Source organism: Apteryx mantelli, chromosome 3 (assembly GCF_036417845.1).
Source record: "Apteryx mantelli isolate bAptMan1 chromosome 3, bAptMan1.hap1, whole genome shotgun sequence".
NCBI classification, from domain to species: domain Eukaryota; kingdom Metazoa; phylum Chordata; class Aves; order Apterygiformes; family Apterygidae; genus Apteryx; species Apteryx mantelli.
In genome coordinates, this window is record NC_089980.1 from 46,582,885 (window position 1) to 46,608,548 (window position 25,664).

At 41.4% G+C, this 25,664-nt stretch overlaps 1 protein-coding gene across 2 annotated transcripts in view; it reads right to left on the bottom strand.

The window, feature by feature from the left end:
* VIT (vitrin) overlaps positions 1 to 25,323 on the bottom strand; it is a 64,863-nt gene extending 39,540 nt beyond the window's left edge. For both annotated transcript variants that reach the window (XM_067293289.1, XM_013943959.2), the window contains exons 1-5: positions 25,301 to 25,323; positions 6,931 to 7,000; positions 4,710 to 4,775; positions 3,537 to 3,693; positions 1,005 to 1,138 (exon numbers count right to left, since the gene is read on the bottom strand). In XM_067293289.1, the coding sequence (XP_067149390.1) occupies positions 1,005 to 1,138; positions 3,537 to 3,693; positions 4,710 to 4,775; positions 6,931 to 6,961 (388 nt within the window). In that variant the 5' untranslated portion in view covers positions 6,962 to 7,000; positions 25,301 to 25,323. The remainder of the gene's footprint in view (positions 1 to 1,004; positions 1,139 to 3,536; positions 3,694 to 4,709; positions 4,776 to 6,930; positions 7,001 to 25,300) is intronic.
* Positions 25,324 to 25,664: the final 341 nt, after the last annotated feature.

Genomic DNA, 25,664 nt, shown 5'->3' on the forward strand with positions numbered 1-25,664 from the left:
GTTTGGCTAACAGAGGTGAGGAGAACTCACAACATATTTGGGTTACATCAATATGATTGTTTAATATAGGGTTCTGCATAAATACATATGTGGGTATATAAATAAACTCTGCATATTTAATTTTAATAAGGAACTCAGAGAACCTGAGACACTGTGGCCAATAACTGTAGTGAAAATGTATTACTACGTTAGTGAAGGAAACCTTCGAAACCTAGAACGTGCTAGCCTACCTGCCTTTGCCAGAAAGCCTAAATATACGGAATCTGTGGAATATGTTGGTCACTTCAGAGGGCACTAATGCGGATGCAGACTGAGGGTACTTCAAATAGCCAAGAGGTCATTTAGCCCCCTTGCTGGCAATACTTACCAGGGAGGAGGGGAAGTGCATTAAGAAGACCTGCACTTCAGTACTGAGGCCTTAATTCTTTTCCCCAGATTTTAAGCGTCAATAGCAAGAACTAAGACGCCCCTGACGATAGTTCAGAATGACTGTCGTCTCCAGAAGTGGATTCAGATCTAAGATTGGCTGAAAAACCCTCTCCAGCAGTGAGTACTTCTCTTCACTGGCTATATAGGAAACCCAGAATAAAGACACTCCTGGCTCAAATGCCTTAGTTAAATTATTCACCCTAAAGTTAGGTGGGGTGGACCTCCGGTGAATAAACAGGTATTTAAAACAAGAACAGAATAACAGAAAGTTGCAATTGTTTTTGTTCTCTTGTAATAGGGTAGGTAGGCACATTTTTTTCAAAAGATGAGTAAATCACACAGATTCAGGGTACCTGAGCAAGGGCTACCACAGAGCTTTTCAGCTAACTGCTGAAAGGGGTCTGGCCCTTACAGTGCCAGAGGTGAAGGAGGCATTTTGCCTTTCCAGAGCCAAGAGCCCTGCTCAGAGGGAAACTTTATGGTGACACTGTTTTGCTTCCCTCTGCCTGTTCCTGACCTGCCCATTTGACAGCTTTGGGCAGCCTGGCTGTGGACTTGGTGCTTTCCCACATTACCTGCAACGAGGAAGGACTCCCTCCAGCGCGGCAGCGACAGGGATCGGACCCCGTTTGAGAAGCTCCCTCTGTAACCAGAATGGCTGGCAACTTTCTGGACGAGGATCTTCCCACCTGTGTTGTCAATTATACCACTGCAAGGGGGAAACACGGTATCTGAAGGCGGAAATTCTCCCAAGAAACATAGAAACCATTAAACAGTGCAAGAGGTATTAAGTGTTCACTTTTTTCTTGAAACCATGAGTTATAGTGAAGCTATGAAGATACAGCTAAGTCTGTTGCTAATAAATATTTGTACTTCTTCAATATATAGAGAAGATCAGTTTGTTATAAAGTGCTGTTTGGGTCTGTTTGCTCTTCCCATTTATCTACTGGTTCTGTGTTTAAATTTGACCTAGTTGCAGGGAAGAACACGTTTCTGCCTTCATTAAAATCCCTACAAGCTTCATTGAACTACTGAAGATGCATGGAAATGTAGCCAGAGGAGTTTTAGGGCCAACCATGCAGCAGAAATAATTAGACAAATATGAGGCAAACCTCCCCTCCTCTGACTTTTTGTTCTGTAAAAACTGATGTTTTCTTCGAATTTCACTATATGTGTTATCTGCAGAAAATGTAGCTTGGTTCTAATCTCAGCCTAGAGTAAACTCAACAAAATGTTATTGAAAGCTGTAGAAAACCTGACAGGCTGTGTGTGGGGTGCACACTAAATGGTGTTTGTCATATGTTGTGATATGTATCTCAAGACAAATGAAAAACCTTCAGTGAATGAAACCTGACCATGGCATTATTAGGGGAGTATGAAAAACAAGATGTGACTGCTACTATAAAGGCATAATACAATTGACAAAAATTACATGCTGCTGGAAAATAAGAAATGAATGGCAAAATATGGTGAAGAATATGCTAGAGATGTAGATTTCTCTCATGCTTGCAAGATGCTATTGGTAAAATAATTGTAAGGAAAGAAAATTTGCTGTTTGTGGAAATGCAACATATAAGCTAACAAATCCAAACTCAGTTGGCAAACAAAGAAAACTGAGACCCTCTACTCCAAAAATATAGGCAGCCAGCATTTGAACTATAGGTATTCACTGTCAGTATTTTGAATGAAGGTTGTAACTTCTGTTTGGGGCAAACTCTGCTAGCAGAGGCATTCACACAATTTCCATTGTGTGCAAGTATCTGAAGGAAGAATTGGCTGGTTGTCGGCCAGTTGCTTGACTGTCATTTCCGTAGCAAACAGCTGAGCACGCATGGTTGCAGCCAGGAGATGGCAGCGGTATACCCACAGACGTGTCTATCCGCACAGTGTACAGCAGAGAGATAAGGCTTACTGATACGATCTGCAGCTACGCAGTCTCTCATTAGGCTGTGGTCCTCAAAGCAGGGACAGCTCAGCTGCCTTGTGATAACCATCCCTTACAGCAAAACATTTTGTCTTCTTACAGGTTCAAGTAAGAACACATACCAGACATTTTTAGTTAAGAAAACTAAATACTTTGCATCTTCTTCCCAATTTACAGGGAGTTTCCCAGAGCAACTAAAAGCTTCACTTTAATCTCATCAGATCATACTGGAGTAGGTATCACATGGCTAGAGCAACTCACAGGATGCGACTGAGAAGAGAGGAAGAGAGAAGTTCCCAGCAGTGATACTGCTGGTGTCACCTAAGATTCACAAAACTCTTCCTTTCTCAGTCAATGCTGCTGCAGTTCCCTAACACACTATTAAGGGAAACTGTTTTTCAAATACAGTATGAACTTCCAAAGTCTTAGCTATTCATGTTTACTCAAGATCCTAACTATTTCATAGAACTAGAAGTGTAAGCACTGCAATAGTGCTCAAAATGAAGTCACGATGTCAGTCAGACTATATGAGTTCTTACTGCATTTTCAGTTGGATCTTATGGTCTTTGCATCCTGCCTATAATTGTTGTGTGTTGTTGTTGCCAAGTTATTCTCCATTAAAGATTTCTGCACATCTTAACATGGCAAACAAAACTTTGCAAAATGTGTACTATGCATTTCCTTGTCTGTTATCCTTTCCTGTGGTGTGAAAGCCCATTACTCAGCATTTGATGTTGAGGATCGTTAAATTGAAACCTGGGCAACCAAAACCAATCCCAGAACTATGTGAGTTGCATATATTCATCACTGGTGATATACCTGTTTTTTTCTGAAGCTTTATTAGCAGCAACAACTCTATCCCCCTCTTCCACTCAAATAATAATAGTGCAACAATAGTCATTTGCTATACATAAATGAGAGATCTGCAGATCTCAAGATATTTCTTCAAAGATTGAGAAGCACCTTTAAACATGACTAATTTCAATAGGAATGCAGGACTGACAGCATTTTATAAGATTGGAACCATAATATCACAAACAGTCTTTCTCATATGCTTTCTACTAGAACAGCAGCCTGCAATCAAACCTGCAAAGCATTGGCAGCTGTAAATAATGTGAAAAACTTAGAGCTCTCTACACTGAAATTATGGTTCTGTCTATCTTGCTCATTTAAACTCACTCACCTGTGAATTGCAGCACTACACACACTGGAAAAAGAAGCATAAATGTCTGTGCCATAAACATGGTATTTTACATCTTGACATCCAGGAGGGCATTTTGCAATGAATTCTGGATTGATTATCTTCCCCGCCTTGACGTCACAATCGATCTGGGGTACGTCTGTGAGTACAAAATCTTTGTAATATCAGATTGAATGTTTTCACAACAGAATGATCTTGTCATGAAATGAGTGAGCTGGGTGACAGGGATGCCACTCCTCCCGTACATTTATACAAACTCTTTAGGAGATACAAGAGATGTCTATGTGTTATGCATCTACATACAACTCATAACCCCCATGCCAAGGGATGTGGCTGTAACTAATGATGGACAGAACAAGTCTGTGGATATTTTTGACCTTGAATGTTTGTTTCTCTGAAGGAAGCATCCATTATAATACTTTTCTGGGGAGATAGAGAAATATATTCGCTCAGACTGTGGTTAACATATGGGAAGGAGGCAGTAGGGGAAGACGTGGTTGTGAGTCAGGACTGTGAACTACTGTGCATGCACAAGGCAGGATGCTTCCCAAGCCTCCCTCTGTGGTCTTGTAGCTCTGTGCCATCTATAAGGCAAGGCTGCAGCCACATCCCATTACCTTGCCCTTGACTTTTAAAAATATTTGCTGGGCACAATTTACTTTGCACAAGGGGTCTAAGTGTGAATTCAAAACCTCACAACAGGCTTGTATTTCAACTAACAAGGCAAAATAATCTGTAAATAGAAATGTTCTTATGGGAGCAGAGCTAGAAGTTATATAGCCCTGTGCATAGAACATACACCACCTCTTTCATGCTAATTAACTACATGTGTTTCATGTTACAGCAGGTTCATTTCACGTATTTACGTCTCTCTCTTTCTGAAAGCCTTAGTGCTATGATCCTTGTGTGATTCCTGGTTGACTATGGAGATATAATTTAGTAGAGAAACATGCAATATGTTCTTCACACATGTTCAGTGGTATAAATTTTACTCGGTGATATGATTTCACTAACAGAATATGTTAGTTAATATATGTTCCTACTGCATCTACAGAGAATTGTGAAGAGTTACAAAAATATAATTTCACTTTGGACTTTTTCTGCACCAGACTTGGCTGCTGTAAAGCAACCAAGCATACTACTGGGACCACTTACATAGCTTAGCCTTTTTAGTCTTCTTCGTGGCTTCCTTAGCTGCATATGCATATGTAAGAAATACACCTAGAACAAAGAAAAAACAGTATGAGGAAAATGGTGGATAACAGCATTGGTCACCACAATCTCCTGTATATGGGATTTCCTAAGTTTGACTCAACTGGTTGAACAAATGAAATGGAAATATTCTAAGCCACAGTTAGGTTTCTGCTTATTAGTGAGCTTTGCAGACAAGATGGTGTCTACTGCAGGTGATTTTTTTCAAAGGGATTAAAGATCAATTCATCTCACATGTTAATCTGTGGAACTCACTGTCAAAAGATACTGTTGAGTCCACATGGTCAAGAAAATCATGAAAGGCCCAGATATTTTCTTAAGTAGTGGAAACACCTTATAGTTAGTGAGAGAGAGATATTAGGGATATGCAACATGCTGTGTGCATAAAACACCTGGGAAGTTAGGGAGAGAAAGATCCCTCTTAACAGCCTTTGTGAGGAGTTTATCCCTTAATAGTGTATTGTGAAATTTCACTCATTGGTCTCTGGTGGTAGCAGGTATGGGGTACCAGACAGCATTATGGACTGTATGAGATTGTAGTGTGGCATGTTCCAGTATCCTGTCTCAGCAAAGGCACTGTTTTCCTTCAGTAAGCATAACTATGATTTGAAAACTGTAATGGCAAGAGAGAAATGCACAGTTATGTTAAAACATATCTCACTCTGTCTCTATATATGTAGCTTACCTTGTCAGGTTTACTTGGTAAGCGTATGACATACAAAAACTCTTTGTTCTCTGTGCTTATCTTATAAGCAATATGTTATGGGTAATAACCTCATTACAAATATTTTCACCTTCCTATTCACCTTTCACTTGTCTGAGCTTTCAGAGGGAATTAAAACTCTGTGATGTGTTGGTTGATCCTCTGATGATTTGTTAGGTTAATCTTACTAAAATACGTAACAGCAGTCTTATTTCTTTAATGCTCTTCTCCCTCTAGACTGATTGCAGAGAGTTTGCAGACTTAATAACTCTTAGAACTTGCTCAAAAGAAAGAACAGTCTCACAGTATCTGAAATGATGGTGTGTAGGTGCAGCACTGGGGCCTTTTGTCATTGGTGTAATTGTGTTATCAAGGATAACTTTTAGTTTAAGAAGAAAAAAAAAGAGAACCAACATAAAAGAAAGTGCAAAGTCCTGGATGCATGCAATATTAGGGCACAATTTTATGTGGAGAAAATAATTTGCCCTTTGTAGCAAAGAGAGAAGAACTATATGGATAGCTATGAAGCTAAACATGGATCTCCTAGTTTTGAAGGTTCCAGCTAGAGAGAGTATTGCATGGGAATGTTGCAATGAAAGCCAGACAGCACAGCTAGGCTACATGATGGCTACATCTCTGTCAAAGGGAGATATGTAAGTAAAGTACACAAAGAAATCCCGCTTGATTCATTGCAATCAACCAGGTTGTTCATGAAAGATCATTTGTAAGTTCTGGAATCTCTACATGTTTCCTGAAGAAGCAAGATCCTGTCTGACTGCCAAGGTAAAGAAAATAAGACATATTTACAGCTGTTTTTCTTTGGCACTCCTTGGTCATGGAAAGCCCTACATTCTTGGATGACTCAGAGAAAAACTGGGAATGGATGTTTCCAAAGCGTGAAGAAGCTGATTTTTCTTTGGGGGGGATCTTTAAGTACAGATGCTTTTCAGCTCCAGCTGTGCTATCTGATATAGACTGTATGTAGCTAATCAGGTATTTAGAGATCTGTCCAACTAATTAATATAGTTTCTATGACAAATTTGCTATGACAAATATGACAAGTATGTCAGGAAATTCAGGCATCCAGTTTCTGAAAAGCTCTGTGCCAAGGCTTACTCCACCTTCCATTGAAAGCTTCAACAGCAGTGGAGCCCAGAAGGAAGAGAAGAAGCCAACAGCCACTGGTCAGCCAGGACAGGGGAATACAAACAGACTTTCCAGAGTTTCAGACTGCCTTGGAGTGTTTTTCATGCAGTTGTCTGAACTGTGTGCATTTTTCATGAACTCTGTTGGTATTTTCTTTTGGGGAGTGGAGGAAACATCCTAATAGGTTTCTCAGCCAAACTGACAACATCTGAAGCATGCAGACTCATAATGTTAAAATGATATTGTTGTTTTCCAGGAATCCTTGGCCTAGCTCTACTCAAGCTAGTATAAATGTAGCAGATCAGCTGTACTTACCAAAAAAGGTTGCGATGACTGAGGCCTTCATGGTGAGAAAAGCAAAGTCTGGATGTATCAGTAAGGAACTCTGAAAAGGAAGAGTACACCAGACTGCATTCAGAGGAACAATAGCTGACACCGAAACCATGGGGCAAGAGACACTGTGCACTTTCTTCAACCTTTCATAGTCCTCATGTGCTGAATCCTCTTCTCACAGGCTGCGTGTGCTTTTTAGAGAAGTTGATGTCACTGGAGTAGATGGTGTTTGGGCTATGGTATTCCCATGGTTTAATTTTTACTTCTTTCCATGTTTTGCCTTTTACCTCAGTAGAAACAAGATTTCATTGCATGAACTTATTTCTGAAGCCAGTGGTAACAGAGGGCATAACAGATACTGACATGCTCTTGCAGCTAATCAGATTATTTCACTAGACTTTTAAAGAGTATTCACAAAATTGTATTTATCTGTACTTCCTACTACATCATTAAATCTCATAAAGGTACAGGGAACATAAGTCCACTTAGTCATTAAGCAAGTTGAACATAGTATCTTGCAATCCTGCCATCAGTTGTGAGCCATATGACTAGTTTCTTTCCTTTTCTGAGGATGTGTGTGTGTTTGTGTGTGTGTGCATGTGAGTGTGTTTGTTTGAGATTAAGAGGACTCTTTCTGTCAGAACATCTAGATAATATTTTTTCTAGGATAGTTAGGAGGCAGGGCAACTTGTTCCTAATTTGGAACAGTGGGTCCAACAGAAAGATGAAGACAGAGGAAATGAGTGGAAGCCTTTGTGACCCTGTTAAAACATGGGTGGGATAAACCACTTCAATTAAAATGAGACTTTCAGCAGAGTTCCACTCCTTTTGAAGAATAGGAACTCTGTTTTATTTGGGATAATCATTCTCTTGGCATATGGTTGTGCAAAGGATTCCTGATGTTGTTTTGTAAGAACACATAGGAATTTGAAAACTGGCAAACCAGAGCAAATCACCTATCCATAAAGTCCAGTATCTGTCTGACAGTTGCCTCCTTCAGATGCTTCTGTGTTAGCTGTAAAATCCCATTGAAGATCTGAGCCAACTGGACATATTCATGTTGGGAACACATATTTAGGGGCTTTTTTCATAAGAAATGATTGCATTGACCAAAAGTTCAGCATTGTCTGCAATCATTTCAATTAACCAGAGGAATCTAACCCAGATGTCCTCTCCTACAGCTAAAACCCTGCCAGCGTGCAGGATTTACTGAGCTCAGTCTGCATATGGGTTTCCTGACTCCTGCTCTCCCTGAGGCTCTTGGCCAGGCTACAAGAATATAATCTTATCAGAGATATCCTCTAAGTTTCTCCTGAGTAACACTGCCTATGCTGTTTTTCCAGTCACTCTTCTCCCATGTAACATCCAGGCTACCTCAGGAAGCATGCCTCTTCTTTTTACTGGGATTGATCTAAAAGGACTGTAGGTGTTATGGAAGTGAGAACTGTCAGTGCCTAGGGAGTGGGGGGGTGTCTGCTTTTTGATATGTTTGAAGATTTCAATGACTTGGCAATGGGCCTCAGCCCATTGATAGCTGCTGAACATTTTCTGAACCATCATATACCACTAAAGGCTATATTGTTATCAACTTGGTCTTTGGAAAAGGCATCTTAATATGAGTATCCCCCAAATGTGCAGCAAGTAAAATCGCTGGTGACATCTTTATTTAAAGTCAAGAGGTTTGTAGGAATTTGTCCTGACAGTATTTGCCTTGGTACTGTCGTCATCTTTAGTTTAACTAGAGTAGAAAAGATTTGAGATGGTAAAGGACACATCTACAAGCTCATTTATATGTGGATTGCTGTTGTGTTGTGGAGAGACTCCAATACTACTTAATTTTTCCTGTATGACAACTGTATAAGCCACCTGTATGACCAGTGTTGCACAGAAATCCTCATTATGTTCCTAAGACTCTGCCACCCCCAGGGCCCTGCTCTCCCAAAAGTCCTCCTGTCCCTAGAGGCCAGAAGTTGCGGTCCCCGAGGCCCCGTGGTCCCCCAGAGCATTGCAGTGCTCTGGGGCAGCACAGCCTCAGACTTGGCTGCAATCACCATCTCTCCCTTGTCTGCTGGTGGCATTGCTTCTCAAGGCAATAGGAACTGTATTGTTTTTTTTTTTTCCTAAAACATTGTGAATTTCCTGTGAAAAGAAACCACACAGTCTAAGAGGAGTTCAAATGTAAAGCCTATCAGGTGGCATATGAGTTGAGTAAGTAGACCCCATTGCCTGCAATAATAGATATTCTTTCAGTAGGAAAATTAGCAGAAGCATTTAGATAATACACTTACCCAACAGATTTGTTGTCACAGCTACACCTGAAAGCATCCTATGGGCATCCTATGTTAAGTGCCCGGCTTAGATGCTCTAAACTTTCTGTTGTAGAAAGTCTGTTTGCATTCACTGTATTTAGAGACTAGGGAGTTACCTGGGTGAGGGTGCCTCAAATGAGGTTGTATGAGATCCCCTATACTGTGTAGCAGTATGAAAGCTGCTACTTCAGAAAGGTAAAGAGTGAAAAAGCCTGGAATAAAATAGTGCTTTTCTTCTTCTGTTTCTCTGGGATCAGAAACCAAGGCTCTGATCCTGCAAATGGACCCAGGCATATTACAGGCTCTTTAGTCTACATATATCCAATGACAGATTCGGAGATGTTTTATCTTTAGACAGTCAAGAATAATGCTGTGCTATTAAATACTGCTGTGCTATTGTCCCCTTGTTATTTTACCAGATAAATATTTCCCATTAAAACAAATCCAAAAGTTTCTACACTGGGGTAATTTATAGTGTGATTTTTTTTCTGACATTTCACCTTCTATTTTACCATTGTTAATCTCACTACTATGATGTAGTGAGTTAAACTCACTACATTTTTTACCCTATTTTTTTTTCCTGAAAATACAAGCTCACCACATAATGCATAAAACTATCAACCTTTATGTGCAAGACAGATTTACACACCAAAGCTATCAAATCATTTGGTTTTATTCCAATAAACATATAGAAAACCCCCAATTCACCTGATTTTCTTCATTTTCTTCTAAAGTGGGATGTGATTCATGTAGGTCTAAAGCTAACTCTCCCCTTTGCTCCAAGATCTTAGTTCCGTTCTGAAGATTATTTAACCTCATATCTTTCAAATATGTCTGATGATATGTAATCTGATCCCTCACTAACAAATACCTAATCACAGAGTCATCCATTGACATTACTACAAACTTAGCATTAGGCGGCCACATGGATTTAAGCTTCAGCCTTTTGCAGTTATTCTCCTGACACCCTGTTATTTAAGTACACCTGGTTAAGGCCCCTGTCCTTTAGAAATGTGATGCAGGGGGCCACATGGATGCATGAGACAATCCACACTGCAATTAACACTACAAAAGCCAAAAGGAGGAATCTTACCTACAAGAGTGAGTGCCTCTGTTGCAGCTTTATAGCTCCGGTAAATTATACCCGAGTTTCACATGGGCTTTCCTCTATGGGTTTTATATCCCTCTCTTCCGCCTATGACATGTAACCTCAGTGACCCCTTCTTCTCCACCCCTGTATTACATATTCTCAAGTCTGACTAAAGAGTCATTTAAAAAATTATCTATTTAAAATATTGTTAATAATAATCTGAGCAATATTATTAATAATATACTACTAGCAATGTGTTTGCTACATCTTTTTCAGACATTCTGGAAGGCTTTTTATACAAGTGGTGCAGGAGCATGCTGTGCCCTACTCTTCTAGCTAGAAAAATGCATTTGGGACATTTTGAAAAAGCAGAAGAGCAGTCAAATATACCAATGATTGATTAAGAGCAAGAGCTATCCCAATTCAGGCCTTTCTGATCATGTTCTGAGAGTCTTTCCTGAGTGAAGCGTGTTTTTATTAGTACCTGCTGGCAGAAAGTGAAGCCAAAAAGTACCTTCCTCCAGTTGTCCTGGTTTGTATGTTCCTCCTTATACTATCTTGTCTTATTGCAGAAAACTCCTGGTGGCCTGATCCCGTAGCCTATTAGCCACTGGGGGCCTGACCTCCAGCCCTCCAGCAGTCCGATCTCCTGCCTGTAGCGGCGGACTGGCTGGGAGGGGATGAAGAGCCTTATCTCGTGGGAGCCCCTGCTGCGGGTGGGCACGCAGCCCCACTGCCATGGAGAAACACAGGTCCCTTGGTAAATTTGGCCCCCAGGACTGTTTTTAAGTGTCTATTATTTATTATGGGTGGTTCATTCTTCATTTTCTCTCTTGCACCCTGCAAAGGAAAGGGAAAGTAACAGTCCTAAAGACATGAAGCAAGTCAGCAGCAGAGCTGGGAAAGGGACCAGTTATCCTGAGTCTGAGCATGGTGTCTTACCCACCAAACTATACGTTGTCTCTGGTGATGTTAGATTTTCCATACTTCTATTTTTCCACCTCGTGCGATCCCTGTCACACAAAATGGGGGGGGGGGGGGGGGAGGCATCTAATGCCCGCTGCCCTGTTCTTGTTTGATTTGTTCAGTTGCTGTGACTTCTTTCATCCACAGCTCTGAGATCCTAAGGAGACTTTGGAATTTGAGTCTCACTAGCAAACCAGAAAAATGGATGATCTGGATGATATTTTGGAAGCTCCAACTCACTGGCATTTTCCTTTTCTTGCCATCGTACTTGGATCACATATGGCACTCTTTGTAAACTGAGTGATAATGCCAGTTATCCTTGTCAGATTTCCATTAATGCAGCATTTGCAGTCTTGGTCAGTACTGATAAATAGTGACCATCCTGTTTTAAATCACCTAAACTGTATGCTGGCTCTTTGTTCATCTGAGTAAATTTTCTCATCTGTATCCTTCAGACTCCATAACTGATGTTACCCCTTTCCAGGAAAGCAGTGAAAAATATGCATTACATTAACATATGCTCAAATCCCAGATAAGGCAAGCACAAATGAAATAAGAAGCATCTCCTTCAATGTTTCTCAGCATAGGTCCTGTCTTACCTTTTAAAATCAAATTTCTATTTGAAGGAAGGTTGATTACTTTTTCCCTAACACAGATATTTGAAAAAGTTTGAATGTTAGGGAAGAAAAACAGTTAGCAAACTAGTCTTTCAACATATAAAGTCATATATTTATACTGGCCTTTTATTAGCAGCTTGGCTTTTATAAAGCTCTCTGAGAGAGCTGCTACATGAAAAAAAACCTACAAGCAAACAGACTGTTTAAATTCATATAAATTGTAACTGTATGGCAAACTGTACATTTCTAAATGAAAATGCAGGTTTTAAGTCCTTGAATTCTGGTTAAGGCATTACTGTGCATTACATGTGCAAACAGAAACTCTTTGTTAGTGTCATGTGTTTTGTCTCTGCAAGAGTAAGCAGTTTATTTCCTGTAATCTCCTATGCTGTAGAAATTAATTTGTGTACTCTCTTTGTGCAACAGTAGTGTGTATTATTGTTCTCCTTCTCAAGAAGTCATAATGCAGCAGCAGCAGTGACACCATAGAAAATCAGAAGTGGACTTTATTTGGAAGCTATTTGAGCAAGTAGCTTGGAGTTAACAATACTGTCTTTAAACATTGTGGGATGAGTTAAATGTGAGTTCCTTATAGGAAAATCAAGTGAGTTTGGTGTAGGTGTGAGTAAACTGGTTTGAATAAATAAGAGGTGATCATCACCTTCTAAAATGAAATTTTAGACTTTTTTTCTTTCATTTCTTTTTTTAAGTATTTCTCTCTTTCTTTTTCATGCTCTTATTCTGTCCCTGTGGTACTTAAACCATGCTCAACAGTGTAATAGCTGTGCATTTTGGTGCACACTAGGTAGTATAACTAATACCTGCCACATAAGATTTATTCTCACCTCCTTTCTCCCCAGAGGGAAGGAATGATGTGTACTTAGTGCATTGTGTTGCTCTGACAGACTATACATAAAAACAAAAATCCTAGTGGATGTTTATTTTAAAAAGGCAGTCAGTGAGTCCTGTTGAGCCAGGAAAGCAGATTTGATAACTATATTTCATTTCAGAGGCTTAGGCTGCCCTGTATGTTTCCCAGGCCAGGTCACTGGCTATCAGAAGGTAAGAAAGACCAAAGATGCTGTTTTGCAAGGGTGAAGCTCATTCGCATGAGATGCTGGTCTTTCTCTTGGGCTGGTCTGAGAATATACTTGTCCAGGAACTAAAAAATACCACAGACCTCATCATCTTCTGCTATAAAAAAGGTGAGTGAAAGCTCGACTGTATTCTTTCATATATGAAGGAAATTGCAAAGTGGCTGCTATAAGTTAAACAAGAGAAAGTTAGTATCTGTGCTAGCACCATCTGCCAGGATAGGACATATCATATCCTATCATATCAAAGATAAGACATTATTTGCCTGCACTGTTTTATGAGAAGTGTCAATAAGACACTCAAGACTGTTCCTATATCAGGGGCTGATTGTGCATACTTCTTCAGCCTCCTTCAGCTTTCAGAGGAGTCTGTGCAGTGGTTGCAAGCAGGACATCTTGGCCAGACAGCAGGAAATGGAAATGCCAAAAGGAAGAGCTTTTTCTGAAAGCCTGTCCCCTGTTTGGACATAGGTGCCTCTGCAGATTAGGAGTAAACTAGGAGTGTGGACTAGGGTGAGCTAGGACTCAAAACCAAAAACGCTTCCTGGAGCCTGTAACAAGACTCAGAGCATGATGGTGCCTTTTGCCTAATTCTCTAGTGCCTCAGAAGGAAAGCTGTCAAGGAGATGCACGGTTTTGTGGCTGCAGGTCCCTACACTGCGGTGGAGGAGTTGTATGAAATATTAGGCATTACATGCTAGGCAATTGTCTACTTAATAAAATGAACAATCACTACTAAATAAAATTCTGAGCCCATGGACAATTTGTGCTTTTGCCTTAAAGAGTCCTTGGATAAAATACATAGCTAGAAGTAGGATTACAAGCAGAGCTATTCATTTTGAATAAAAAGCATTTATCAACCAAGTGGTAGCTACAGACTCTGTGTTAGCTACTTTCTCTGGCTACAGGAATCCCATGCTCCAGTCCACAGTGGTCCCCACCCCTGCAAATAATCACCCTTTCTACAGCAGAGGTGGCAATCACTGTCATTCCAGCTTGGCAGTTAGGCTTTTGCTTCAGAGATGTTAACTATGGGCTTGAACACTGCTCTGTTCCCGGGGCAGGTGCTGTTTTCCACTACGCTGCTATGCAGAGGTACCTGTTGGCCCTGTTTCTTAAAGAAATGCAACAGACTGGCTGAGCTTACTGTTGTCAGTGTGCAGTAACTGTACTCAGATTGGGCTGTTTAGCCTATTGGATGGTCTGTGATCTGCCTAAAATGGATGTAGGCCTAATGCTCCTGCCAGCGATTGAGTTCATCCTCTTTTCAGTACTGCCTGCCCCCAAGCACCTAAAACATAAAAAGTTTCCCTGTGTGGCCTGAAAGATCCTGGCTACCTAACTTTAGAGACCCATGCAGTGTTAGCGCAGAGGAGATCAGTGCCTCTGTTATAACTCAGTCTTACTTTTGACACCAGTTTAGAGTTTGTTCCAGTCCACAGAGAAGCCCCAGCATTTCCAGATGACACTGGTTACAGCTGATCTGTCTCCTGTGAGCAGTCACTGTCAGCAGGATGCTGTAGTGAGCAGAGGCTTCACCTCTAGAGTGGGGCTAATAGATCCTTTTCAGAGTGAAGAGATTTAAGAGATTTTTTGAGAAAGAAGGTGCTATTCACTAGGCTACTGAGGATGCCTGGACTCTTCCCTCTCTGCTGAAGTTAGACCACTGCGTGGTCAGGATTATAACAGCTGGGAAGATGCAAAAGGTGCCTTGCTGAAGTCCTGTGGTTTGGCCATTAGATGGGAGGAGGACAAGGACATAAGGTTCTAAGACCTTCCTCCTCCTGGACTATCTCTGCTTTTTTTCTCTGCCAATAATGAGCTGCTGTGAAATGCATGCCCCCTCCAGGGACCAAAGCCATGAACTCTGCTCCTGCTCTGCTCCCAGGTGAGGCTTAGGCTCCTTCTCAGTTGCTCTCTTTCTGATCCCATTTTTGGTGTTCCTCATTGCACCGGGGTCCTGCTTCATCACAGAGAACGGGGCATACCCCAGCCTCCTGAGGTGCCTCTGGAGCCTGATGACGAGAGGTCACTTTGGCAATGAAGGAAATGTGGGTTCAAATTCTCTGGGGCTGAGGACAACCCTGAACCCTGTTCTTCCTGATCAAGGGTTTTCACTGCCTGCCGCTTACACAAAAAGCCTTGATTGTGGGGGCTGCCACATCCTGTTTTAAAAGGTGTCTTCTCTGCTCCATGAGGTACCTATCTCAGAAGAGGGTTAGCTGGACTGCTGGTACCCAGTACCTCTCACTGGGTGCCTATCAAGTCACTGAAGTGAGATATGGGTGGCATTGTCCTTGGGAGGTCTTTGAGCACCTACCTTCCTTTGTCGATTTTGGAGGGAACTTAGGTATGTGCTACAGGATGTCTAACTCCAACTAAGTGGGGTGCCTGAATCGGTCATATTGAATCTGGCCCCTAATTTGTCAACTCCAGGTGTCCTTCTTCCCCCAAGAAGTGACACAAACAACTCTGGAAAGACTGTGACAACACTAAGCAGGAGCGTATAGACCCAAAATGCTGACAAGACCAGAGCCTCACAGTGCCTCGGCAGCCAGGACTGCTCCTTATGGATTGCATGCTTGAATTTAGACATCTAAATTCTGCCTAAGCTGTACTTTGGGCACCTGAGTCCTTTTTTTAGAGCTGCTTTAAGAGATGTTTATATGCAGACTTGCAAAAAGAATTTAGTCCAAAAGGGCTCCACTCAGAAAGGAATAATGAAGAGATGCTATACTCAGCAATTTAGGGACAAACAAAAACACCCAAGCAGGCATGTGCTACTTATTTTATACCCACGAGATGCTCTGAAATTAAACCAACATAAGGCTGAAGTAACAGTGATGAATCAAGCCCTCTGCTTTGTAAAGAGGTTGTGAAGAGCTTGAAGCTCTTTCAGAAGAAGGTAATTTATTTAAAACTGTAGTGTGATTTATTTTGCCAAACCTTTCTCAGGGCCTAAATAAAACTGTAATGGTTATACTTTCTCCTCTGTCTCACAGAAATAACTATCAATTATGCTAAGTCTGACCAGCAAAGGAAGAAATACACTTAGAATATGCCACCCACTTACAGAGAAAATGTAACTGGGAACATCCAGATGACTGGATCCAGGATCATCATATTTCACTTTCCTGTTTCCTGTTAATGTAATATACATTAATTTACTTCATTGCAATGGGCAGCTTTCATGGTTCACTGGAAATCTCCATTAGCTCAAACCCATGAAGCCCTGTCCAGCGGACTACCTCTGTCCATCCTTCTCCCCGCACAACTGCTCTTGTTGCCTCCCACACCTGCCCCCAGCCTCCTGCTCTGCCCTCACGGAGCCCAGACCTCCTGCGCACACTGGAGCTTGTCCAGTGAAATAGTGCTATTGAGAAATACCTCCTTCCCTTTTCTAATACAACTAGTTCTACTTAAACATCAGTCAGGCCCCAGACTGCATCCCTGTGCATCCCTGGCACAGCCACTTTCCCCAGAAACTGAGGGCAAAGCGGTGACATAAGGGAGATGGAAATATCTTCAGCAGGGCCTGAGGGCTCTGCTAGGTTTGGTTTCGTGTTCCTCTTTCTTTCACTTTTTAGAAAATGCACCATTTTCTATTTTCAACAAAAACACCCAGTTCTAGTGAGTCAAACTGGCTTTTTAAAGTGTAATACATGCTTTCTGAGGTTGGACACCCAATAAAAAAAGCACTGAATACCCATACTATTGTGCTGACTGCAAACTAAGAATTACTGTAGTGTTTCAGAATTCCCCTGAAGGTAGATATTTGGTTTGAAAGTGAAGAATTGGTGTTAAAGGCACTGAAAAAACTGCAGATCGCCCTGGGGATGGTTTTACGAATTTTTCTAACATGTTCAAACAAGGCTTGAAAACCTTTTGGTAAAAACTTAGAAGCAGCAATTCAGAGAAACTTTAGGATGTTTGTGCCCTGCTTATTAAAGCTACATGTATCCCTTTATTTTAGAAGTGAGTTATACGCATAATACAAAAGCAAAACTGATCCTGAAGTACGCTAGTAAGTTTATACAACATCCCACAGGAAAAAATAAAAAGAAAAAAAAGGAAACTATATCAATTCAGTGTGTCCTGCACTCACTATGACTACTCATGCCTCATGCCAAAGCCATAGACTGGATAAGAATTCAGAAAAGAGATATATTTTAACAAGATATCTGGAGCTATCCTGATATGTGGCACTGATTTGAAATAAGAGTGTAAGTACATGGTAAAACTCATCAATGAGATGAATCATCTAGTAATGATGACTTAATTTTACTTAAAATATCTTCAGCAAATCAGGAGGTATCAGGGGAAACTGTAGAAAGCATTTTGAAAAGCTAAGTTGAAATCTGCTTCTATGCTGGAAGCCAGCTGAACAAAGCTGAGGAAATAATTTCACTTCTGCTTTATAGTTCTTTCTTAAAATGATAATCCCATGCTGAACATATTCTCCCTTATATATTTTGTAAATGTCCTTAAATTTCAAAAATAATATTTCCTCCTGACTAATTTCATTAGTCGTAATTGGGAATCTCTCCCTCTCACTCTCTCAGATCCCCCTCTGATACCTTTTTTGGGCTTGCTTTCAGGAAAAAAAATTACTACCAATGGTTCACATATGAGACTGAGGAAGGATGAGTATCATTGCTAATCACAGTCTTCCTTGTTTCCAAAGCAAAACAAAAACTATTATTCATTCAGGCCTCTCCTGAAAACCTGCATGCATCCAAGCAACAACCTGATGGTACTTACAACACCTCTTGTCAACGTGTAGTGGCTGGAAAGGACTTAACCCTGAAAGTCAGCCCAGTTACTAGCTGTCTGTTGCCCAACTGGGAACCCCAAATTTAAAGAGAAAATAGTTGTATATAACGCAATGCTCACTGGGATCAGGACTGCTCAGCCAGAGTGTGTCAACAAACACAAAGACCAGCCTTTGCTTATGGTAGACAACTCGAATCAGGCACATTCCCATCAAAGGCTATGGAGCTATATGCAGCCTTGCTTGCTAGGACCACCTGAAAACCCTCGAGGTCAGCCAGGTGCCCTGCTGAAGGTGTGATCTGGAGCAGAGTGCTTAGAAAAAGATGGAGGGCATAAGCACATGCCATACTTTGGTCTGGGTTTCCATGGCAGTTAAAATAAAAACTGTCATGTGGGCATTGATGTCTGTCCACTGATACAAGGGAACAGCGCTTAGGGCCATCCACTCTCTCCGCCTTGCTGTTTCAGGCCTTGAATCCACCTCAGACCATATGCTAAGTGCTTATTCAAAATTAGCTGTTATCATACTCTGTGAGCGAGTGCAGAAAATGGCCAACCCCTGCCACAAAAGGCAAATCAGGAAAAAAAATCCAACCCAAAACAGCCTTCTGACCCTCAGTCATCATCTAGCGCTCCCCTGCTGGTCTCATGACCTGCAAATCCTTTGCCCCCTTGCTGGGTCAGCTGCCTCGGGTCAGGATGCCTGACCCCAGAGCTGAGGCCTTACGGGTGGCCTCCCCAGCCCGTGCCCTGCCAGCGTAGAGGCCTGCCTAGACTCCCCCGTTCCTTAGGCGTGGGGATGGCACACAAAAGTGCCGCCTGGATGCTCAGAGGAAATGCATGGGCTACTGTGATACATCCAGGTGCAAAAGGCAGGTCTGTGGCCCTCCTACTGGAGGTGGTCTTCATGTCCTACTGCTCTGGGCCATGAGGGACTCCTACTCACTACCTCTCTGCTTTCTCATTCTCCTCACAGAGAATGGCAAAGTCTAGTCTTTAGTTCAGTCTTAATCTTTAGGCTAAGTCTAACCATATTCCTGTGGATAAGTTGGATGTTTCTCTGCTGTCCTCTCCAGAGATACCTTTGGGATAGGAAGCCTGTCCCCTCTCCTTCTTCTAGGTAGGAGATAAGTCTTGCTCCTCAAGGACTTATTGTGCATGGCCACAGGGAGGCAGGTGCCTTACACCTTGTATTAAGGCAGGATGATGTCCTGTGCAAGTGGTTGTTGCCACTCCAGCCTTGCTACAGGCCTCTTTCAAGCCCTTTCATCAGCACTGGTCTGCAGGCACATTCAAGCTGAAGCTCCTGACTAGAAGTGGGCTGTTGTGGGGAGCAACTTGAAAACTGTCATCCGGTGAATGTTGTTTCCATTTTTTAATGACTGCATAGGACATCTATGGACTCCATGTTGCTCCTGTAAAAAAGCTGAGCTCTGGGTCTGCACTGGTGCCACCATTACAAATGAGAAGATTTTGAAAAGGTGTTATTGGTGGAGGTGCTGGTGCATGACCTGATGTAGTGTGGGCCAAGCTCTGCAGCCTTATGGCATAAGTGTTGGCAGCCTTTGGCAACTGGCAGGAGTGGATTCTCTAGCATACAGGTCATACAGATGGCATGGGGGGAGGCTGTGCTTCCAAAACTACACCCCTCAATATCTGGGTGCCCTGGAGGGCACTGCAGGAGCTAGAAAATGTGGTGGCAGGGAATCCAGCCTCCAGAGCTTTGCCTGTGGTATTGTCACAGGGTAAATGCTGCCAGAACTCATTGAGAAACATGTCTCAGGACCAGGTTGATAATGATTTACTAATTGTGCATATTAGAAGCATTTAGAACCTGCTATTTCAACACTGATATGAATTACAGGATTCTGAGATCACAAGATCAGAAAGGAAAACTGCACTTATTGCAATGATTGTAGGAGCAATCAGGCAATCACAGAACAGGAACTTGTAAATTGTGGTCAAAGTTCTCTTTTAAAAACAAAACTAAATCCACAGAACTCAGTATTGCACAATCCACTTCCATGTCAGAAAGTTTGTTCTGAACTCTGGCTTTAAGAAATAGCCAGATGAGCTTCTACTTATTACAGAATCACGGAGTCACAGAATGGTTGAGGTTGGAATGGACCTCTGGAGATCATCTGGTCCAACCCCCCTACTCAAGCAGGGTCACCTAGAGCACATTGCACAGAATTGCATCCAGGTGGATAATTTTTCACTCACATATTTTTTTCTACACACAAATTTCACCAGTGAGAATACAAGATGTATACTGTGGAAGCTTGAGACATTACATCCCAAATTACCACATATTTTGAGATGCCCAATGATTGTCCCCAAAGCAGGATGAAAGAAGATCCGTCTGACCATGGCCCTCTATTCTTACCCTATGTTTGAGGAAAATGGCGATGTCCATTTAAATTCATGCAGATTCATGGATGCATATGCAATATCTAAACTTCTGTAACCTTTTTCATCCTTCATCTTCCTCCCATTTAGCCTAATCTCCAAACAGCCTCTCCTTCTTCATACCCTTCATGTCCAAACACTTCTTCCACCAAGCCCAGGAGAACAAAATGCTGGAGTCCTGCAGATGCATTGTGAGAAAGGTGAAAAAGATGGGCTCCCACTAAAAAACACTAAGGTAAGCCAGATGGGCTCCCATCGTCCTCAGCTGGCTAGTAGGTATGAAAATAGCTGCAGGAGTCATGGAACCGTTACCCTTTCGTAACTCTGACTCGTTGGAGGTGACCAGGGCCAGGATATACAGTGCCGTTGGCAGTGTCCCTGTATGTCTCACCCTTGTTCTATGGACTCAAGGGTAAACTACGTATTTGGCGAAAATACAAAGAACGAAGCCTTCTAAATCCTTAAAGGAACCTGGCAGAGAGACTGAGAGGTACAGGCAGAGATGGTTGCATTCAAATTTTCCTATAAACAAGCAATTTTGGAGAAGGTAAAAATTTCCACAGTTCTGTGTACAAGCCTGGAGCTACCACAAATCCCCAATACATCCTGATGGGAACATTAAAGGATTGCATGAAGCTACACAAAATCATTCCAAATTTTTCCAGAAATTCTGGCTCATGTAAAACTGTCACTTGGCAATTATACATTTTTTTAATACGAAGAAAGCTGCTAGCTGAGAGACTGTTGACTGCCGTGCTACATTTATAAAGCTATTTAATAAGGTGACAGGCAGAAAAACAGATTGCAGATGCGGCTGATCTTGAAAATATTTTTTATATTTGTATCTATGAGATGTCCTGTGGAATGAGATACATCAAGGACAACCAACATTAGTAGTGCCATTGAACTCTTAAGAAGCTCTGAAGACAAAGTAAAAGTAGGAATGGACTTAATGGATGCTAGCAAGCCAGTTCAGTCATGACAGTAAGACTTGTCAGCCTAAGAACTGCTTAAACCTCGATGATTTGAATAAAGCAGAGGAGGTTATAGCTACCCTTCTGAATACAGGTAGCTAACCCATGAGTGCCATGCTGTTGTGCCTGCCCGCTTCTGATACATCCCAGCATTAGCTAGTTTGGCTACATCCGTGCACACTGCAGTTGGCTGGTGAGTACAGCTGCCCCCAGAGACTTCGTAGGAGCCTACCTAATTTCCATCATCTTTCCCACTCATCCTGTGGGCCACAACACCAGAGAAAATCTCATCAGTGATATATGCTCTTGTCTTAGCTGCAGCATGTCCCTTCACGGACACAGTTTCCTTTCTACAGGGTTTTATACAGAGCCTGTAAGAGTGGTTTTACTGCTCCCTTCCACAGTGATTGCAGGGTGGGGAAAGGGAGGGAGAGAAGACAGAAACCTGCAGATGGTGAATCCTCTGTGTTGGAGTCCAGGGCTCAGGCTGTACTAATTAACCAGTGGTCAGGAGTGTTTGCAGGCACAGGACCATGGTCATCTACATTGTTAGACCAGGTACCTTTCTGGCTAATCTAGGACTTTTCCCATCAGCTCCCCAGCAAGTGTGATGGCTTAGAAATTTCCAGGGATTCCCTCTATCTAACACAGTTTGTGTGCACTTTGGTTTGGGGCTAAAAGAGTTTAAAGCATGATGCAGACTGTTGTGAGCCAGACAGTCAGAGTGCCTGGGAATGTTCCCAGGCATGTTTAATTCACTAACGTAGACACAACCTAAATGGCTACAGATTTTCTGGGAACTTCTGCACCACTCTGACCCTCTTCCGTGACACAGGGAGGCTGCACTGCCTGGGCAGCATTCACTCAAGTTTTCCAAGTGTGAAATGTGTAATAAGTAAAGGGATCAGGATGCAAAAGAATGGCATCTGTTCCAAGACTGCTAGAGAGGCTCTTTTACAGGCGAATGAACCATAAATTCGTAGTAAGACATTGTTTTCTGAACGTAGTAGAAAAACTGTTGTTATCTTGCTTGGTTGGTCATTAGAAGAGCAATATTTATAGTCTCTTTGTAACAATTGGGACCAGAACAGTGAATGCATTGTCCCTAATGCTAGCTGAATTCTATCACATTTACCCAAGGTGAGGAGCCCTTATGAATAAGTCTCCTTGTGCCACAGGCAAGTTCAAAAAAGTATTCAACTGCTTAAGCAGGTCTTAAGCACTTACCTGTCTCTATGAATCTGGCCTTATTATAGCTACTCAACATGCGTAAAAGGCGGAAGGAGGGTGAGGAGGGCAGAACTGTGATTACTCTAGCTGCATATTCTGTGGCTTTATGTACAATATATACCATCACTATTATTTTTTCTCTTCCAAAAGACCTTATTTTGCTTTTGCATTTCCTTTTATATCAAAGTTATAAAGTTTGCAATTTGCTTCATAGTTTCTGTTTTCCACCACGGATCAATGAGACCTTTATTACTGGTGCATGCCACAGAGATGGAATTACAGAAGGAAAGATACATACGAGGTGCCATCTGTTCCTACCTACTAATTCAATATTTTAGTCTTTAAACTCTGAATGTGGGTTTTAAACCTCAGCTGACACTGTAGCATGCCCGAGGTGTTATGGTGCACTCAGAGCTTTAGGAGGCCAGAACATTTCCCAGGGCTCTCAGCAAACCCTGGCACTATCGCTTTGTACCACCTGACCAGAAAATACAATACCTCCCCTGCAACAATTGCAATAGGCCAGCTAGCACATCATTGATCCAGCACCTACCCATTCCAGTCAATCTGCTTGAAGAATTCATGACTATGAGTGCCTCAATATTTTTTTCTATGCATTTAGGCTTAAGACACCAGAGGCAGAATACAGTCTCAGTTTCACCAACAGTAAACTGAGCTATCAGTCTTGTTGCTCAGTTCAGCTGGGTGCCCTAAATGACTTGCCTATCATTTAGGAAGCTTTTGGTAGAGCAGAGACTTGACGGTGAATATCCCGAGTCTTGGGTTAGGTTGTTAAGCTACTGGGCCAACTTTTCTTTCTGGAGCTGTATTTTTGGCTCAGGGTGAAAAGGAAAAAGTTAAAAATTCTCCAGGAAGACCAGCTACAATCTAGTCCTTAACGCCACTGTTATATAAACTTCAGGTTTATTTTTAGCAGTGTTCTCCAAAAAGCAATGGGCAGAAGTAATTAATTATTCTGTTCTATCATATGAATTAATTAGCCTGTTTTCCCAAACTTCTGTATTTACCCTGTGTCTATGGCAGTCCCCTTTTAGAAATATTCAAATTCAAACAGATTTTACAGAAGGGAGTGTTAAAATTAATCTCTCACTTCAGTGAAAGCAAGTAGCTGGGTGAAGGGGGAACACCTTGTTGATGCCCACACTAAAGGAAAGACTTCAGTAGGAATTCATTCTTTATTAGACACCAGAGATCCACAAGAGTGGATTCCTGCATTCCAAGAGTGAGAAAACCTGGTTTCCTCCATGGAAAACCATGCTCGTAAAACCAGCTTAAATGGCAGTGTCAATTCTTGTGTAAGAATACTGTCACTGAACATGAAAGAAGCATCTCACATAAATCACTTTTAGCAAGCTAAGAACATAAAATTCCTATTACAGGTAAAACCACAAAGCAATATTAAATTATATTGGCAGGACACTAAGGGTTTGTTTTTTTAAATATTGTTTATGCCTTGAACAACAGAAAGACAGAAAGTGTTTCCTGTCACCCTGGTGAGAATGACCTCAGCAACTTGAAGCATTAGATTAAAAAATGCAAGCAAAATAAGTTTGTTTAAAATAAGATACTAATTTAATATAGAGAAAGTAATGTGCATGTGCATTGCAGTTAGTTTTGTTTGAGCTCTGTGTAAGTCACTTAAAGAGATCAGTCTTACAGCCCTCACTTTAACTCAAGGGATGAACTGAATAAAGTCTGAATGTGGTGCTACAGATATAGAAAAATATAAAGGTGCATTTTCTTTGAACACAGTCAAATGCAAGGTGTTTTTAAATATGGTAAAATTCAAGCTACAAACATGTATGACTATTGCTGTTCTCAGCCAAATGTATTTTAAAAGACATCTAAACTGAAGTTACTTTTTCTGAGTGTGTGTTTACTTGTTTTTAGTGGTTTGTTTAACTTTTGGAGGGGTTAGAGGAAAAGAAGTGTTCTCTAAGGAAGATCTGCTTCTAAAATCTGTAATTCCTTTTTTGCTCTGGATGTGGCATAGTTCCCACAAACTGTAGGAGCAAAATATCAACTAACGTCTTCAGAAGTCGCTCTGTGAAAAGTTTGCTTGGGGCATTTGGTTCATGTTTGTACTAGTCTAACATAAATTGCATTTTGAAGAGCCTTATCAAGAATCTAATCTCTCTGCAGAGACCTGAATGGCTGTGGCAGGCTCGACAATGCTATTCATTTTTGGAGCCTCACCAGCAAAACAAACACTCAGCACAAAAGAATATATAGATTGTAGGCTACTCTACTGTTTATACACGCATATCTATCCATCTAGCAGGAAAGTTCACACTGTATATATATAGATATATATTTGTGTATGAATCACTGGAATAATAACTATTTTCCATTCTGTATCTCTGAGATTAGTGTTCCCCAGTGTCACCTAATGCTAATTAATGTTACAACCCATACATACTTATTGACCAAAGAGGCAAAGAAAAAGTGGTGGAAGTAAAAGCATTTTAAACATAGGGAGCAAGTCACACTATCTATTACACATTTTATTTGAACTGTTAGCCTATATATGTCTACTGATGTGTGAATAATGTTCATCATTATTTATGAAATAGTTAAGCCCTTGCTGTGCAGACAATGAGTATGTGTGTCCACTTTAACAGTAGGGGTTTAATGCTTTTATAATTTATAAAATATATATATAATTTAAAGTACAGTTTCATTCTACCTCTATGTCTTCATCTTCTCAGGTCTTTGATCCCATGCCCACAGCTGAACTGTTAGACAAAAAAGTAAGTCTCCACAGTTTCTTAGCAGTGAACATATTTAGCTATTATTATCAGCATACCAAAAAGCAACTCCCCCCTCTCCCCAATGAATAAATATAATAGAGAAACAACATCAGAATTACCTTGCTTGAGGTGTGTAACTTTTTATTCCTTTTCTCCACCCAGTATCAAAGTGTAATTTTTTCCAAGTTTTTCTGTACCACAAACTCCAGTCAACATTATTCTAAAGAATCAGAGGCAGGCAGCGAAGGGGAGGCCTGAACACCTTTTCTCTTTCCGAGAGGAGCTAATCAAACATTCCCATCAAGCTCCCAGCTCTCTGCAAGGCACATTACTCCCTCTCTCTCCCTCTCTCTCTTTCTGTCTCTCTCTCCCTCTGTCTCTCTCTCCCTCTGTCTCTCTCTCTCTCTGTCTCTCTCTCCCTCTGTCTCTCTCTCCCTCTGTCTCTCTCTCTCCCTCCCTCCCTCACACACAGACATACAGAGC